General features: G+C 42.8%; 1 protein-coding gene across 9 annotated transcripts in view; it reads right to left on the reverse strand.

Moving 5' to 3' along the window:
• LOC137095687 (pumilio homolog 1-like) overlaps positions 1-16,106 on the reverse strand; it is a 215,044-nt gene that overhangs the window by 16,975 nt on the left and 181,963 nt on the right. For all 9 annotated transcript variants that reach the window (XM_067462472.1, XM_067462473.1, XM_067462471.1 and 6 more), the window contains one exon: positions 10,814-11,006. In XM_067462472.1, coding sequence (XP_067318573.1) covers positions 10,814-11,006 — 193 coding nt within the window. The remainder of the gene's footprint in view (positions 1-10,813; positions 11,007-16,106) is intronic.

The following is a 16,106-nucleotide window of genomic DNA, read 5'->3' on the forward strand; positions in this document are numbered from 1 at the left end:
TTTGCTGCAGACGCTATACGGGTGGTCGTGAAAGATTCCCTGGCCACCCGTATAGCCACGGAGTATGCCCTAAGAGAGGCTCTAGCCCGTGCTTGATCAGACACATCCCGAGATCTTCTCCACTTGTGCTCTAGCCTCCTTCTCGTGTGCCTCATCACAGCCAACTCCTCAGTGAACCATGGAGAAGGCCTGTCATGACGCAACGAGATGGGGCGTTCGGGAGCGATCGTATTTATGGCCCTGGACATCTCCTTGTTGTAAAGGTCGACCAAGGCGTCAACAGTAGCCCATGATGTCATAGTCCACTTTTCCAGAAGAAGCCTGAGGGAAGAAATATTGAGAGAAAATTAAAAAAAAAAACCAATTCTATAAAGGGGAAAAAATCCTCATCCTGAAAGAATATCCAGTAAGCACGCTAATGAAGAGAAAGAAATATATATTCCTAGCGGACGAATTAAAGAAAAATCAAATCCATTTTAGATGGGAAAGAGCGGAAGGAATGATGATAACATATAAAGAGGAAAAAATCTGGGTAACATCAGAAGAAAAAGCAAAGAATTTCTACAAAAGGCTGATGAGAGACCTTGAAAGAGACATGTCGCCAGACGATCCAAACTGCAGAGACTCGAAAAGGGCAAGATTCCTCTCCCTGACCCTGATGATGGCCACGACCCCAAACCCTCCCAAACTGAACATTGACCAACTGGATGATACTAAATAAATAAAAATTAAAAGATGCAATTGAAGTGTTGGAGTAATAATATCAACGGTTTGAACTCTCCGTTTAAACGGAGAAAAGTGTTTAATCAAATAAGAAAAGGTAAATTCGATTTAGTGACGCTCCAAGAAACTCATATAAATCAAAAAAGAGTCTCAAATTTAATCCAAAAAAAATATAGGGACAGAATTTTACTCAGCTGCAAAAGAGAAGAAAAGAGGTGTAGTGATTTATGTTAACCCAAAATTAGACCCCAAATTAGCTTTTAAAGACGAAGACGGGCGAATGATTGGAATAACTCTAAAAGAAAATGATCAAATTGTGCTCTTCTGTAACATATATGCCCCAAATGGACCTAAAACAAAGTTCATTAAAGAACTAAGAGAAAATCTCCTCAGTCAGAATTTTGATAGTTTAATTATAGTAATAGACTTTAATGGGGTAATGGAAGCAAAGCTGGATAAATCTAAAAAGAAAAAGAAGATTCAAAGCAATAAAATGAGCCAATTACCTCAAAAAAACTTGAAACAAGAATTCGATCTCTGGAGAAAAATGCACCCAAGAGAAATAGATTATACTTTTTTCTCAGACCGACATCAATCCTGGTCTAGGATTGACATGATCTAGGCCTCAAATACAATACTCACAAAAATGGCAAACATCAAAATTCAACCCAGAACAATATCAGATCACTGCCCCATAGAACTCACACTTAATGAATCAAAGAAAATCTATAGATGGAGGCTAAACGATAATCTTATAAAAGCTAAAGAAGATATAAATAAAAACAAAGAAATATTAAGGGAGTATTTCCAAATCAACTCATCCCAAGAAGTACCAATACAGACAGTTTGGGATGCCAGCAAGGCAGTAATGAGGGGGCACCTCATCCAACAAAATGCAAATAAACAGAGACTGAAAAGACAAAAAATAGAAAAGGTGACTCAACGGATAACTACACTTGAGGCAAAATTAAAACAGAACCCTACTGACAAAAAAATAAAACAAGATTTAAAATTCTGGCATATCCAAAGAGAGAATCTAGAAACAGAACAACTAACTAAACAGCTGAAGTTCATTAAACAAAAAGATTTTCAACATGCAAATAAACCTGGACGATGGCTCTCCAGGAGGATTCAACAGAAAAAAGAGACAAATAATAACAGAAATAGAAACAGAGGGCAAATACTATACAAATAATCATGATATTATGAAACAATTTCATAAATACTATCAAAAACTATATGCCAAAGACCAAATAAAAAAGGAAGAGGTCATGTGTTTGTGAATAAACAAAGCCTCCAAAAAATAACAGACCAACAAAGATCAGATCTAAATAAAGAAATAACTGAGGAAGAAATTAAAAATGCAATTAAGAAAATGGATGGAAACAAAGCGCCGGGCCCAGACGACTTCACAGTAATGAAAGATGAATTGGCCCCTCATTTATTAAAATTGATGAGCGGGATTCTAAGTAAACAAAATAAAATACCAGAATCATGGAAACTAGGCCACATCACAATGATACACAAGGAAAACCAAGACCCACGAGATGTCAGGAATTACAGGCCTATTTCACTCCTAAATACAGACTACAAAATTTTTGTGTGTATTTTTGCTGAAAGATTAAAGACTTTTTAAAATGAATGAGTGAAAGAAGAGCAATCAGGCTTTCTTCCAAATAGACAGATCAAAGACAATGTGAGAATTATATTAAATACAATCGAATATTATGAAAGACACAATCAGGAAGAATTAGCTCTACTTAGTTTGGATGCTGAAAAAGCATTTGACAATTTGAATTGGGATTATCTAAAATTGTTAATGAAAGAAATAGATCTCGGATACCAATTCATTAATGCCATAGACGCAATATATGACTCCCAAGAGGCCAAAATGTTAATACATCTGCAAGAGTCTAGAAGTATAAAAATAAGCAAGGGTACAACACAGGGGTGCCCACTCTCACCCCTTCTATTCATAATGGCAACAGAAATCTTACTAAACAACATAAGAAATGATCCGGAACTGAGAGGCATTAAAATTAATAAGGAAAACTATAAAGTAAGAGCATATGCGGACGACATTATTTGTATTATTAACAACCCAACAGAAAATATCTCAAAATGGCTGGATAAATTTGAGCAGTACGGGAGAGTGGCCGGACTAAGAATAAATAAGCAAAAGACAATGGTACTGACAAAAAATCTTTCAAAAAGGAAAAAAGAAGAACTTGCGAACATAACAGAATTTCAAGTAGTTGAGAAAATAAAGTATTTGGGTATAACATTTACAGCCAAACTCCCAACTAATAAAAAACAATTATGAACAAAAATGGAAAGAAATAAAAAAAAGAGTTGGACAATTGCAAAAATCTTAAGCTATCCTTGTTAGGCTGAATTTCAACAATTAAGATGAATATACTCCCAAAAATGTTATTCCTTTTTCAATCCTTGCCAATAATTAGGAATATGAGTATTTTTAATACATGGAACAGCGATATCTCTAAATTTATTTGGCAAGAGAAGAAGCCAAGAATGAAGCAACTTATTTTATTGGATAAAAAAAAGAGGTGGCTTACCAGACTTGAGAACATACTATGAAGCATGTGGACTTAGTTGGATTAAAGATTGGACTACCTTAAAAAAGAGAAATGTGCTGACACTGGAAGGAGCCGATCTAAGACGGGGATAGCACGCCTACTTGTGGTACGACAAAATTAGGATTGAGAAAAATTTCACTAATCATTATATTAGAGCTGGGCTAATTAAAATTTGGGAAAAATATAAAAAGAGACTTTATAATAACACACCACTATGGCTGTCACCCTTAGAAGCATTTCACAGGAGAGAGCTAGGCTGGGAAAGCTGGCCCACCTATGAGGACTTACTAAAGGAAGAGAGGAAATTATAAACCAAAAGAAGAAAAAGAAATCAAAGAAAGCTTTACTACCCTATCATGGCTGAATTACAGACAAATTCTTGACTGTTATAAATCAGACAAAGAATTAAATTTTGGACCTAAAGAGGGATTTGGGGATAATATTATGAAGACAAACAATAAAACAATTACAAAAATCTACAAAAAATTACTAGAATGGGCAACAGAAACAGAATTAATAAAAGAATCAATGATTTAGTGGGCACAAAACATAGGCCATCAAATCCACATAGAACAATGGGAGAAGATTTGGAATCAGAAAATGAAATACACCTATTCCTACAACTTGAAAGAGAACCAAGTAAAGATGATACACAGGTGGTATATCACACCACAAAAGATCTCAAAATTTCACAGCAATATATCAGACAGATGCTGGAAATGCAATCAACATACCGGATCCTTCTACCATATGTGGTGGTCATGCCCAAAAGCCAAAAAATTTTGGAATATAATTTATATTAACATACAAAAGTTATTGGATATAAAAATGAGAAAAGAACCAGAGTTAATGTTTGACATTATAGGAGACTAATATAAAGATATTATCTTCAATTACTTAATCACCGCAGCCAGAATTGTCTACGCCAAACATTGGAGGCAAAAAGAAATACCACAAATAGAAGAATGGCAAAGTAAGATACTTGAAATAATGAATATGGATGAGTTAACATACTGGCTAACACCGAATGAAGGAAAACCGAAAAACACACAAACTGGAACTTGGTGAAAAATTACCTTAAAAACCAGCTGAGCTATTTAAAACACATCTAGACTGGCGGGCCCCCCTGTTAGCAGGCTTATTTACACACATAAATAACATCTGTCAGGTTCCAGTTGGATGGAAGATGGCAATAGTTGTCCCTGTTTACAAAAAAGGGAACAAAAAAGACCCTGGTTCCTACAGGCCAATTAGCCTAATTGATATTGTGGCCAAGATATATGCCAGATATCTCCTGAACAGAGTTGAATGTTGGGAAAAAGAAAAACATATCCTCGCTGAAGAACAGGCTGGCTTTAGACAGAGTAGATCAACTATTGACAATTGCTTTGTTTTAAATCATACAATTGCAAAATATGTCAGCAGAGGGAAACAACTGTATGCCGCCTTTATAGATCTTAGTGCAGCATTTGATACTGTAAATAGAGAGATGTTATGGAAGAAACTAACAGATCTCAATATGGAACCCAGACTGCTGGCACTAATCAAGGCACTTTACACAAGCACCTACCTGAAAGTGCGACTTGGGATGCAAGGAGCCATGACAAACAGTATAGAAACATACAAAGGGGTCAGACAAGGGTGTATATTAGCACCACTGTTATTCAGCTTATATGTAAATCATCTCCCCGAACAGTTGAAGGACCCAGAGGTACACATGCCTAAGCTGTGCAATACACATTTCAACATCCTTCTATATGCCAACGATATGATTTTACTATCATATTCGCAAATTGGGCTACGTAGACTGCTGAGAAGCTTTAATTCCTATTGTCATAACAACGCTCTAATTATTAATAAATCAAAGTAAAAAAACAATGGTATTTGGCAAACGACGTAACAGACACAGATGGTTCCTGGATGAAACCAATAGAGCAAGTTTGCACTTTCACATATCTGGGAATTGTTTTTTCTGAGACTGGCTCTTGGCTACCACACCATCAAAAAAGTTCAGTTAGGGCAAGAGTACGTGCAAATCAACTACTTAAACTGACAAATCACAACCAACCAGGATCCTTAGACCCACTTCTCAAAGTATATAAAGCAAAGGTTACTCCCAAGCTCTTGTACGGAGCTGAAGTTTGGGGTCTAAACCAGGTACCATTATTAGAGTAATCACAATCACAGCACCTGCGAAGTTTCCTAGGAGTGGACAGGACGACCCCAGCTGCCGCAATAAGAGCGGAACTGGGAGTACACACAGTGGATGGCTTATCCAAAATCAGGGCCTACAACTACTGGGCAAAACTGATGGCCATGGAAAATGATAGACTCCCCAAACTGTGCCTGTTAGAGCAGATAGAAAATCAACATCAGACCTCTTGGTTAGTTCTCCTGACAAAATACATTAGGAGCTGTGGACTTCCGACTCGGTATCCGAATCTCTTAGAAGAGTTAGACCCAAAAATAGTTGCTCAACGAGTATTGGCCAAAAAGACATCGCTACCCTCAGTAAAGCTGGCTCACTGAAATGGTTAGGCCGCTTTAAACATACTTTCCAAACAGCTCGATATCTAAAAACAGAAATGCCTAAACACCTTAGGAGGGTATTTACCAGAGCTCGTTTTGAACAGCTGGATACAATGGACAAGCACGGAAGGTTTAATCAAGTCCCATACAACGAACAATTTTGTATTTGTGGAGCACCAGAGGTGGAGGATATCACACATGTATTGTTCAACTGTGAACTGTATAAGAAAGAGATAGACCATTGCCTTGGACCATACATTATTCAAAAAACACACTGGGACCCATATATTAAAACCTCATTTTTGTTGGCCGGCCAGAACCCTAAAATAACACACAAAACAGCCCTTTTTCTATTCAAAGCAACACAGCTGAGAATTGCACATTTAGAATAAATTGGGGTAAACTGTGGAGGTGACGCAGACATTTGACCTGAACGAGATCTTGTTAACAGCTTGTTCATTTTAACTCCTTTTATACTGAGGGTTGTATGTTGTATGTATGACTATGTATGACTATGTGTTAATTGTGTTATGTGTTAAATGTTTTGATACGGCCAATAGGCCAATCAATAAAACGTATCTATCTATCTATCTACCTTAAAAACCAAAAATAGAGGTCATTTCTTGATTTATAACAAAGATAGAATATAAATAACTGTACTACAGGAAAGCATGTTGGACTACTGAGAATGAAAGACTCTTTTTCATTCTCTTTTTTTCCCCTTCTCAACATGCTTTTGGTTTTTTGGGGTTTTTTTACAACACAAATATAGAAGATCTTCGGAGAATAGATGGAAGCCCATATTTTTTAATTTTTTTCTCTTTTTTCTTAATTTTTTTCTTCTTCCCCTTTTTTATCCCCTCACATTACCCTATCTCTATTATTATTTCCTACTTTTCTATCTCCTTCACAATTATTCCACCACTTTCCATGTAATTACACTATAATGCAATAAAAATTATTTTTAAAAAAAGAAGTGAAAAAAGGGAGAAATCACCAAAGAAGAATTCAAACAAATAGCCAACACCTGTAGGGAAAGGTCCGCAAGGCTAAAGCACAAAACGGGCTGAGGCTTGCCAATAACATTAAAAAACAATAAAAAGGGCTTCTTTTCTTATGTCAGTAGAAAAAGGAAAAACAAGGAGGCGATAGGGCCTCTTTGAGGAGAATATGGGGCAATGCTGACAGGGGATAGGGAAAAGGCAGAACAACTTAATGCTTTTTTTTGCCTCGGTCTTCTCACAAAAAGAAAGTCATCTTCAACCTCAGCAAGATGAAGTGGATGAGGGACTAGAGGACATCCAACCCCAAGTTGGGAAACAAGTCATCCAGGAATACCTGGCTGCTCTAACTGAGTTCAAGTCCCCAGGGCCATATCAACTACACCCAAGAGTATTGAAGTAACTAGCAGAACTCATTTCCGAACCACTGGCAATCATCTTTGAGAGTTCTTGGAGAACGGGAGAAGTTCCAGCAGATTGGTGGAGGGCCAATGTGGTCCCAATCTTTAAGAAGGGAAAAAAAGATGATCCAAACAATTACCACCTTGTCAGCCTCACATCGATACCAAGCAAGATTCTGGAAAAGATAGTTGACGAAGTGGTCTGCAAACACTTGGAAACAAATAGTTATCATCACTAATAGTTATCATGGATTTATAAAAAACAAGTCATGCCAGAACTAATCTGATCTCTTTTCTCGATAGTTACAAACTGGGTAGATGCGGGGAATGCTGTGCATGTAGTGTATCTGGACTTCAGTAAGGCCTTCGACAAGGTCCCTCATGACCTTCTGGCAAACAAACTAGTCAAATGTGGCTAGGCAAAGTTAGGGTTAGGTGGATCTGTAATTGGTTACGTGAACGGAGCCAGAGGGTGCTCACCAATGCTTCCTCTTCATCCTGGAAATAAACGACGAGTGGAGTGCCTCAGGGTTCCTTCCTGGGCCCGGTCCTGTTCAACATCTTTATTAATGACTTGGATGAAGGGTTAGAAGACAGGATCATCAAGTTTGCAGATAACACCAAATTAGGAGGGATAGCCAATACTCCAGAAGACAGGAGCAGAATTCAAAACGATCTTAACAGATTAGAGAGATTGGCCAAAACTAACAAAATGAAGTTCAACAGTGACAAATACAAGATACTCAACTTAGGCAGAAAAAATGAAATGCAGAACTACAGAATGGGGGATGCATGGCTCAAGAGCTGAATGTGTGAAAAAGATCTTGGAGTCCTTGTGGACAACAAGTTAAACATGAACCAACAATGAGATGCAGCGGCAAAAAAAGCCAATGGGACTTTGGCCTGCATCAGTAGGATTATAGTGTCTCTACTCCTATTGAGCTTCCTCCTCCTCCTCCTTCAAGGGGAAACTTGCAACTGAAGGAAAGGAGGGATGGGGGGGGGGCACATTAAGGAAAAAAACAAACATAAAGAGGTAAACAATAATTTAGATTTACTGTTGAGCTTTGTTACGAGCAGCAGCAGCAAAAGAAACAAAGAGGCAGAGAGAGAGAGAGAGAGAGAGGAGCAGCAGGAAGGGAGACAGAGATGGACTCTCCTTGCTCTTTCCATAGCATCCACTGGATTCTTGGCTTTGGCTCTGTAAGCTCCCAGCCCCACACCTAACTCTAAGTTTGTGTCATATGGCTCCTCAGGGGGAGGGAGAAGCCAAGGAGTAGCTACTGTCGCACTGGCAACCCCCACCCTCTCGAGTAATGGAAGGGCTAGGAAGAGGGACCGAAAGCTTTATTTACTGCAGAGGAGGCTGCTGTTTGTTGTTTGGAGGAGAAAAGTAGCAGGAGCCTGAGATTGGGGCCCAAATCTTGCAAGAGGACAGGCTTTGTGGGCAAAGGTTCTTTGAATTGCTGGATACCTCTGAGCATGTGCAGAGTGATTCCTTGAGCTTTTCAGAGGTGATGGACTACAACTTTCACCCCTAAAACACTTAGGGGATGATGGCAGATGTCTTTGAGAAAGAACGGGAGATGAAACTAAGGGGTGCATCTGCACTGGGAAATTTATGCAGTTCAGTAGCACTTTAACTGCCATAGTTCAAGGCTGTGGATCCCTGGGAGTTATAGTTTGACCATATCAGACTACACAGAGAAGCCATTGAAATCCACAAGCATGTGGACAATTTCAACAGAAAGGAGGAAACCATGAAAATGAACAAAATCTGGCTACCAGTATTAAAAAACTCTAAATTAGCACAACAACAGAGAGGAAACAAACAAGGACATCTAATCATCTCTCAACAAAAAATTGCTCCAGGCACTGCTAGACAATCAAATGCTAATCAAGGTGGTCAGTTGAAACATTCACACCTAGCTCCAGCAGACAGGAGTCCTTTGCCCCACCCTGTTCATTCCACAGATATATAAACCCTTTCCCCCTTTTTCCTAGTTTTCCCTTTTTCCTAGTTCCAACAGACCTCACTACTTCTGAGGATTCTTGCCATAGATGCAGGTGAAATGTCAGGAGAGAATGCCTTTAGAGCAGGGGTCCTCAAACTAAGGCCTGGGGGCCGGAAGCGGACCTCCAAGGTCATTTACCCAGGCCACGCTCAGGGTCAACCTAAGTCTGAAATGACTTGAAAGCACTCAACAACAACAATCCTATCTCATAAGCCAAAAGTAGGCCCACACTTCCCATTGAAATACTAATAAATTTATATTTTTTTAAATTGTTCTTCATTTTAATTGTTGTATTGTTTTAAAGTGTTTTTTGCACTACAAATAAGATATGTGCAGTGTGCATAGGAATTCATTCATGTTTTATTCAAATTATAATCCGGCCCTCCAACAGCTTGAAGGTCTGTGACCTGGCCCTCTGTTTAAAAAGTTTGAGGACCCCTGCTCTAGAACATGGCCATATAGCCCGAAAAAACCTACAACAACCCAGTGATTCCGTCCATGAAAGCCTTTGACAATACCCTTATCTTAAATTATGATTCTATGCAAATATTCAAAAACATTTAACCAATTGCTACCTATTGTTACCTCAACTGATGTAATTTTATTAGTATCCATTTTTATTTTTATTCTTGAAACAAGCTTGGCTACCCAGCGTTGCCCAGGTTATTTGAAAAAGTCATAATTTTAATTGTACAAAATGCATAAGGTTGTGGGTGAACTACAAGTCACATGCCAGGTTAACCCCAAAAAACTTCACCAGAACTTAACATTTGTTATGTTGGGCAAATTTTCTCTAGATGCATCATTGGTGGGATTCAGTCTGGTCCTCCAACGGTCTGAGGGACAGTGAACTGGCCCGCTGTTTAAAAAGTTTGAGGACCCCTTGTCTAAATCCAGGGAAGTCATGCTACTCCTCTATTCTGCCTTGGTCAGACCACATCTGGAATACTGTGTCCAATTCTGGGCACCACAACTAAAGGGAGATGTTGACAGGCTGGAATGTGTCCAGAGGAGGGCAACTAAAATGATCAAGCGTCTGGAGAACAAGCACTATGACAAGTGGCTTAAAGAGCTGGGCAAGTTTAGCCTGAAGAAGAGAAGACTGAGAGGAGACATGATAGCCATGTATAAGTATGTGAGAGGAAGTCATAGGGAGGAGGGAGCAAGCCTGTTTTCTGCTGCCCTGGAGACTAATATGCGGAACAATGGCTTCAAACGACAAGAAAGGAGATTCTACCTGAACATTAGGAAGAAGTTCCTGACTGTGAGAGCCGTTCAGCACTTTCTGCCCCAGAGTATGGTGGCTTTTAAATAGAGGCTGGATGGCCATCTGTTGGGGATACTTTGAATGTAATTTTCTTGCTTTTTGGCAGGGGGTTGGACTGGATAGCCCACGAGGTCTCTTTCAACTCTAAGATTCTATTATTCTAATAGGTGAACGGCCTTTGGCTAGGATCCATGGCAAACTGCCCACGTGTTCCCCCCTCCCCCACTTTTTCCTGCTCTCAATAAATGACCAATGGCAACTTCAGAGCCATATGGCTTACCTTATGCATGACGATTTTCCTTTGCGCTGGCTCTGCCACATCAATCATTTTCTGTACCACATAGTTGGCATACTGGTCTTTCATCATGGTGTATAAGGCACTGTGAGGGCCATCGTTCATAGTACAGACCTCATCAATTAGCATTGCACGCTCAGTGCGGGAAGCGTGTGTAACACATTTCTCCACAACATTGCTGAAGAAAACAGAAAAAGGGGGTGCAGGTTATTGATAGGTTACATACCTGTGACCATCTTTCTTCGAGTGGTGCTCTGTGAATTCACACATGTGGAGTGTCTGCGCCTTCATGGGCACCAACGGAAACTTTTCAAGTTTTGGCGGTAACCCAACCAGTTCCTGGCAGGGCATAAAAGGCGCCCTGCATGCACGCTCTGCAGTTCCTATGCCACAAGACAGCAAGAAAGGAAGAGGTCTGTTAGAGGGGAGGCTGGGTGGGTTTGCGTGAATTCACAGAGCACCACTCGAAGAAAGATGGTCACGAGTATGCAACCTACCATTTTTCTTCGTGGTCTCGGTGAATGCACACATGTGGAGACTAGCAAGCTGAGGTCCTGAAGGCGGGAAGAACAAACCAGCCCCATGATAAAGGACCAAACAATTTTATTGAAGTATCAAAAACAGCACGACATGAAAAAGGACAGAATGTCCCTAACACAGGAGTGAATGACCCTCATTAGCCGAAGTGGCCGCTATCACTGTATAAACACATTCATATGAGGGTACAGACATAATGGTTGCATGGGAATGAAACGTTACAGTCATTTTATGGTAATGAGGCAAGAAAGAGCCTCAAGAACAGCAACAATCCAGAGCGTAAACTGTGTAAATCCCGGTGTCTAGCTTACGTCTGAGTAGACAGCAGATCATAAGAGCCGCATATTACCCCTCCTGCTCCGCAGAGTAATTTGTCATCATAAACGTAAAGTGATACGACAGTAAACCATGTAAAGCATAACAGTAAAAACAACACATAAGAACTGAAAAGTTACAATATTGTTGTAGGCATTTGAAACCGACACCAGTATCCAGGTGCTCGGTATCGAGGTTAGGGAGGACAAGAACTTAAAATTGCCCTACCGAAGGCCGTATCTGACCTACGCCTGGTGTCCAATTTGTAATGCGAAACAAAAGTCAAAGGGTTCGCCCAAACGACCGCTTTGCATATCGAGTCCAAGGGAATCCCCTTTAAGAAAGCAGTCAAAGTGGCCATCGCCCATGTCAATTGAGCCCAAATGACCAGAGGGGGCTGACAACGGCCCAGCTGGTAACACAGTTCAATGATTGACGCAATCCAGTGGGACAAGCATTGGGAGGACACTGGCAGGCTCATTTTATCCTGGGTATAGGGGAAAATATGTCTTTGAGTCTTTCAGGTCTGAGAAGTTCTGTCCCTGTAAAATAACAAGGCCCTCTGCACCTCGAGGAAGTGCAGCCTTTTCTCCGTTGAAGTGGAAAGGGACTGGAAAAAGGCAGGCAAGACAATGTCTTCATTAACATGGAAGGGGGAAACAATTTTTGGCAAAAACGAAATGTCCATGCAGAGAACCACCCTGTCCGCATGGAAAAGCAAATACGGTTTGTCAACCTTCAACACCGCCAACTCGGACGGTCTGCGGGCAGAGGTGACTGCCACCAGAAAAGCCACTTACCAGGAAAGTAGGCAAAGGTCGACCGTCACTAAGGGCTCGAATTGTGGTAACACCAGCCTGGAGAGCACGAGGTTGAGGTTCCAGCCAGAAGTCGGGAGGTGAACCGGGGATGAAGGTTGTTGTACCCCTTCAGGAAGGTTCTCACAAAGGTGTCACGGAAAAGAGACGTTCCTCCCCTCTGCTGGACATGCCACAAAATGGCAGCAAGGTGTGATTTCAACAACCAAAGGGATAGGCCCCCGCTTGGTTAGGGAAAACAAAAACTCAAGAAGTGACGGTATCAAAGGGGGGAACTCTTGAACTCCCTTCTCTTGGAGAAAACTCTGGAAGTGGGCGAAGCAAGCAGCATATGACCTCGTTGTCGATGGTTTGTGGGCAGCTGTGAGGATGGACCACACCGCTGGGCACAACTATCTCAGAACTGGATCCTCCACGGCGAAAGATGGAGGAAAGGCAGGTCGGGATGGAGAAGCAGGCCTTCTTCCCTTGACAGAAAGTCCTGGAGGGGAGGGAACTGACGATACTGACCGCCGGAGAGCTGCAGGAGAACCGGATACCATGCCTGTCACAGCCATGCAGGAGCCACCACAATGCACTTGGCTTGCGCTGCCTGAATCCTCTCGATCACCCTGGAGATGAACGGGAAGGGAGGGAAGAGGTAGAGGAGACCCTCTGACCAGTCGAGGAGGAATGCGTTGCCGAGGCACCCCAGGACCGCACCCAGTGGGAGGCAGCCACCAAATTGAGGAAGTTGAGCATTCATGGAAGATGCGAAGAGGTCGACGTCTGGCCATCCCCAGACCTCGAAGAGGAGAGCCAACTCCTGTGGGTGTAGCTTCCATTCGTGGGACGATGACCACACGACTGAGACAGTCTGCTTCGACATTCAAGGAGCCCGGAAGATGCAGTGCCGAGAGCGATATCGACTGGGCTACACACCAGTTCCAAAGAGTCATTGCAAGAGCCAGCAGCTTCCTGGACCCCGTTCCACCCTGTTTGTCCACATAGTACATGGCTACCATGTTGTCCATGAGGATCTGTACATTCTTACCCGTAACCAAGGGGGCAAAGGCCTTCAGGGATTTGAAGATCACCAGGAGCTCTAGGTAGTTGATGTGGCATGATCTCTCGGCAGACCAAAGGTCTTGAATGGAGAGTTCTCCTGAATGGCATCCCCAGGTGAACATCGATGCATCTGTCGTGAGGGTGATTGATGAGGGGTTTGGATGGAAGGGAATACCCTTGCAGACGTGATGTCGATTCATCCACCATCTCAGGGACTTCTTTATGGCCAACGGAATGGAGAGGCACTCCGCACTGTGATCTGTGATTAGATTGAAGTGGTTAATAAACTATCTTTGTAGAGGCCGAAACTGCAGCCTTGCCAGCGGAGTCACAATCACTGTCGATGCCATGTGGCCCAGCAGGACCTGAACACGCTTGGCCGTTACCATACTGGCCTGCATGCACTGGAGCGCCTCGAGACAGAGTGCTCAAAATCTTGCTTCTGGAAGGTACACCGACTGAGTCAGCAAACTGAACATGGCACCGATTAACTTTATGCATGTCGTAGGAGTCAAGTGCGACTTTTCTTTGTTCAGTTGAAGACCGAGGTCCTTGAGGAGAGAAAGAGTCTTTAGAATCTGTGCCCTTAGAAGCACTTGCGAGTGTGCCAATCGTCTAAATATGGGGAAATTAGGATTTTTTTGCCTTCTGAGGTATGCGGCCACTACCAATATACATTTTGTGAAGGTTCTTGGAGCCGTAACCAGGCCGAATGGAAGTACACTGAATGTGCAAGTTAGACCTGCAACTCGAAAGGCCAGAAAGCATCTGTGTCTTTGTCTTATCGACATGTGAAAATACGCGTCCCTGAGGTCGATTGACACGAAGAAGTCCCCCAGCTGGAGGAGTGGAAGTATGGATGACACTGTCAGCATTCTGAACTTTTGGGCTTTGATAAAGGAGTTGAGATCCCTCAAGTCGAGGATTGGGCGGAGGGAGCCATCCAGCTTGGGGATGGTGAAAGAGCATGAGAAAAAGGCCTGTCTGTTCAAGCAGTCCAGGAAGGGAGCGATTGCTCCTTTTTGAAGAAGAGTGCCAACCTCTGACAAGATTGGTAAGGAGGGCTCGGTATCGACGATTCTTCCTGTTGGGGGAAGCTCTTTGAACTCTAACGCATAGCCTTCCTCTACAATCTTTAGCACCCAAGCATCAGAAGCGATAAGTCACCATGCATCCATGAAATGCGCGAGCCGGTCGCCGAAAGGTGGGTGTCGAGGCCGGGGTTGGAAGGCAGGAGCTGTGGGGATGAGCATGGCAGTGACATCTGTAACGAATGATGAGATGGTATCATCCGGAGGGGCGTCAAACTCGGTGTCTGGGATGGTTGCCGTCTGTGGTTTGGCGGGCTCTAGGGTGCTGATGCTATTGATTGGATCGTCGATGCTGGGGCTGTTGATGTTGCTGAGTCTGCTGCTGCGGGCCTGGTAACGGGCGAAGAGTCTGACAGTAAGGGTACTGTCGGTATGGGACACCATTTCAACGCCTGGAGTACTGGAACCACCTTGTTCTCTGAACTTGGGACTGATTTTCGATCCCGCACTTGGCTGCCAGAATCTTGAAATCCTGGTTAGCTTTCAACTTGTCATCAGTGCCTGCGTTGAAGAGGTCCAGGGCATCAAAAGGAAGGTCTTCGATAACTTGCCTTGAGAAGGTTGATAGGCCCGAAGAGCAAAGCCAGGCATGTCTCCTGATGGTGACCGTGTGGGCAATCAACTTTCCTGCTGTATTGCCTGTATGGTTGGCCATCTTCATCTAATGACGCTTCATCTAATGAGTTTGCTTCTTGAGCGAGGGTGGACAGTACTGTACTGTCTTCTTCCGACATACATTGGAAGAAGGGAAGGGCTTTCTCCCAGAGGATCTGTTGGTATGCACCCATGCAAGCACCGTAGTTCACCATCCTGGCCCAGAAGGAGGGATCCCGAGTATAATTTTTGACAGACAGCATCAAATCTTTTTCCCTCTCGGTCAGATGGGGTTGAAGATTGCCTTCCGAATGCTTGCGCTAATTTTATGACCACCGAGTTCAGGTCAGGGTGGTGTTTTAGCCACTCTAGACCCTCATCTGGTCAGTAAAGGCCCTGAGGTTATCTGTCAGCGATGGAGGGTCTGCCTCGTAGGCATCGTGTGTTGGGGATCTGTCGATACCCAAAGACAATACCGAGCCAGAGTGCACCGAACTGGCGAGTTCTCCTTCTTCCTCTTCAGCATCCGATGATGGAGGTGACAAGGAGGAAGGGCATTGCGTGGGCAGCGGAGGCAGCGGGAGCGAGGAGAAGACGGAGGCGGGGCCTGTTTGGAGACCGAGGACTGAGCCGCATGGGGCAGTCTGGCAGTTTGCCTCCCGCTCTCCGGTGTAGGCGTGGGTGGAAAGAGCTCTTGTCTGGCAGTAAGTCCAGTCGGTGGAGGAGGGTTTGGCACCTCAATCACTAGTTGGTTTAGTGACTCTGGAAGCTCTTCCACGGTTTCTGGTGGCAACTGTTCCTTCAAAGTAGGCTGAGGAGGTGAAAATTGAGTCAGCTGAATTGGGAAAGATCTCGTTGACGAGGTGGCCAATGAGG

This window comes from Anolis sagrei, chromosome Y, assembly GCF_037176765.1.
Source record: "Anolis sagrei isolate rAnoSag1 chromosome Y, rAnoSag1.mat, whole genome shotgun sequence".
Lineage (NCBI taxonomy): Eukaryota > Metazoa > Chordata > Lepidosauria > Squamata > Dactyloidae > Anolis > Anolis sagrei.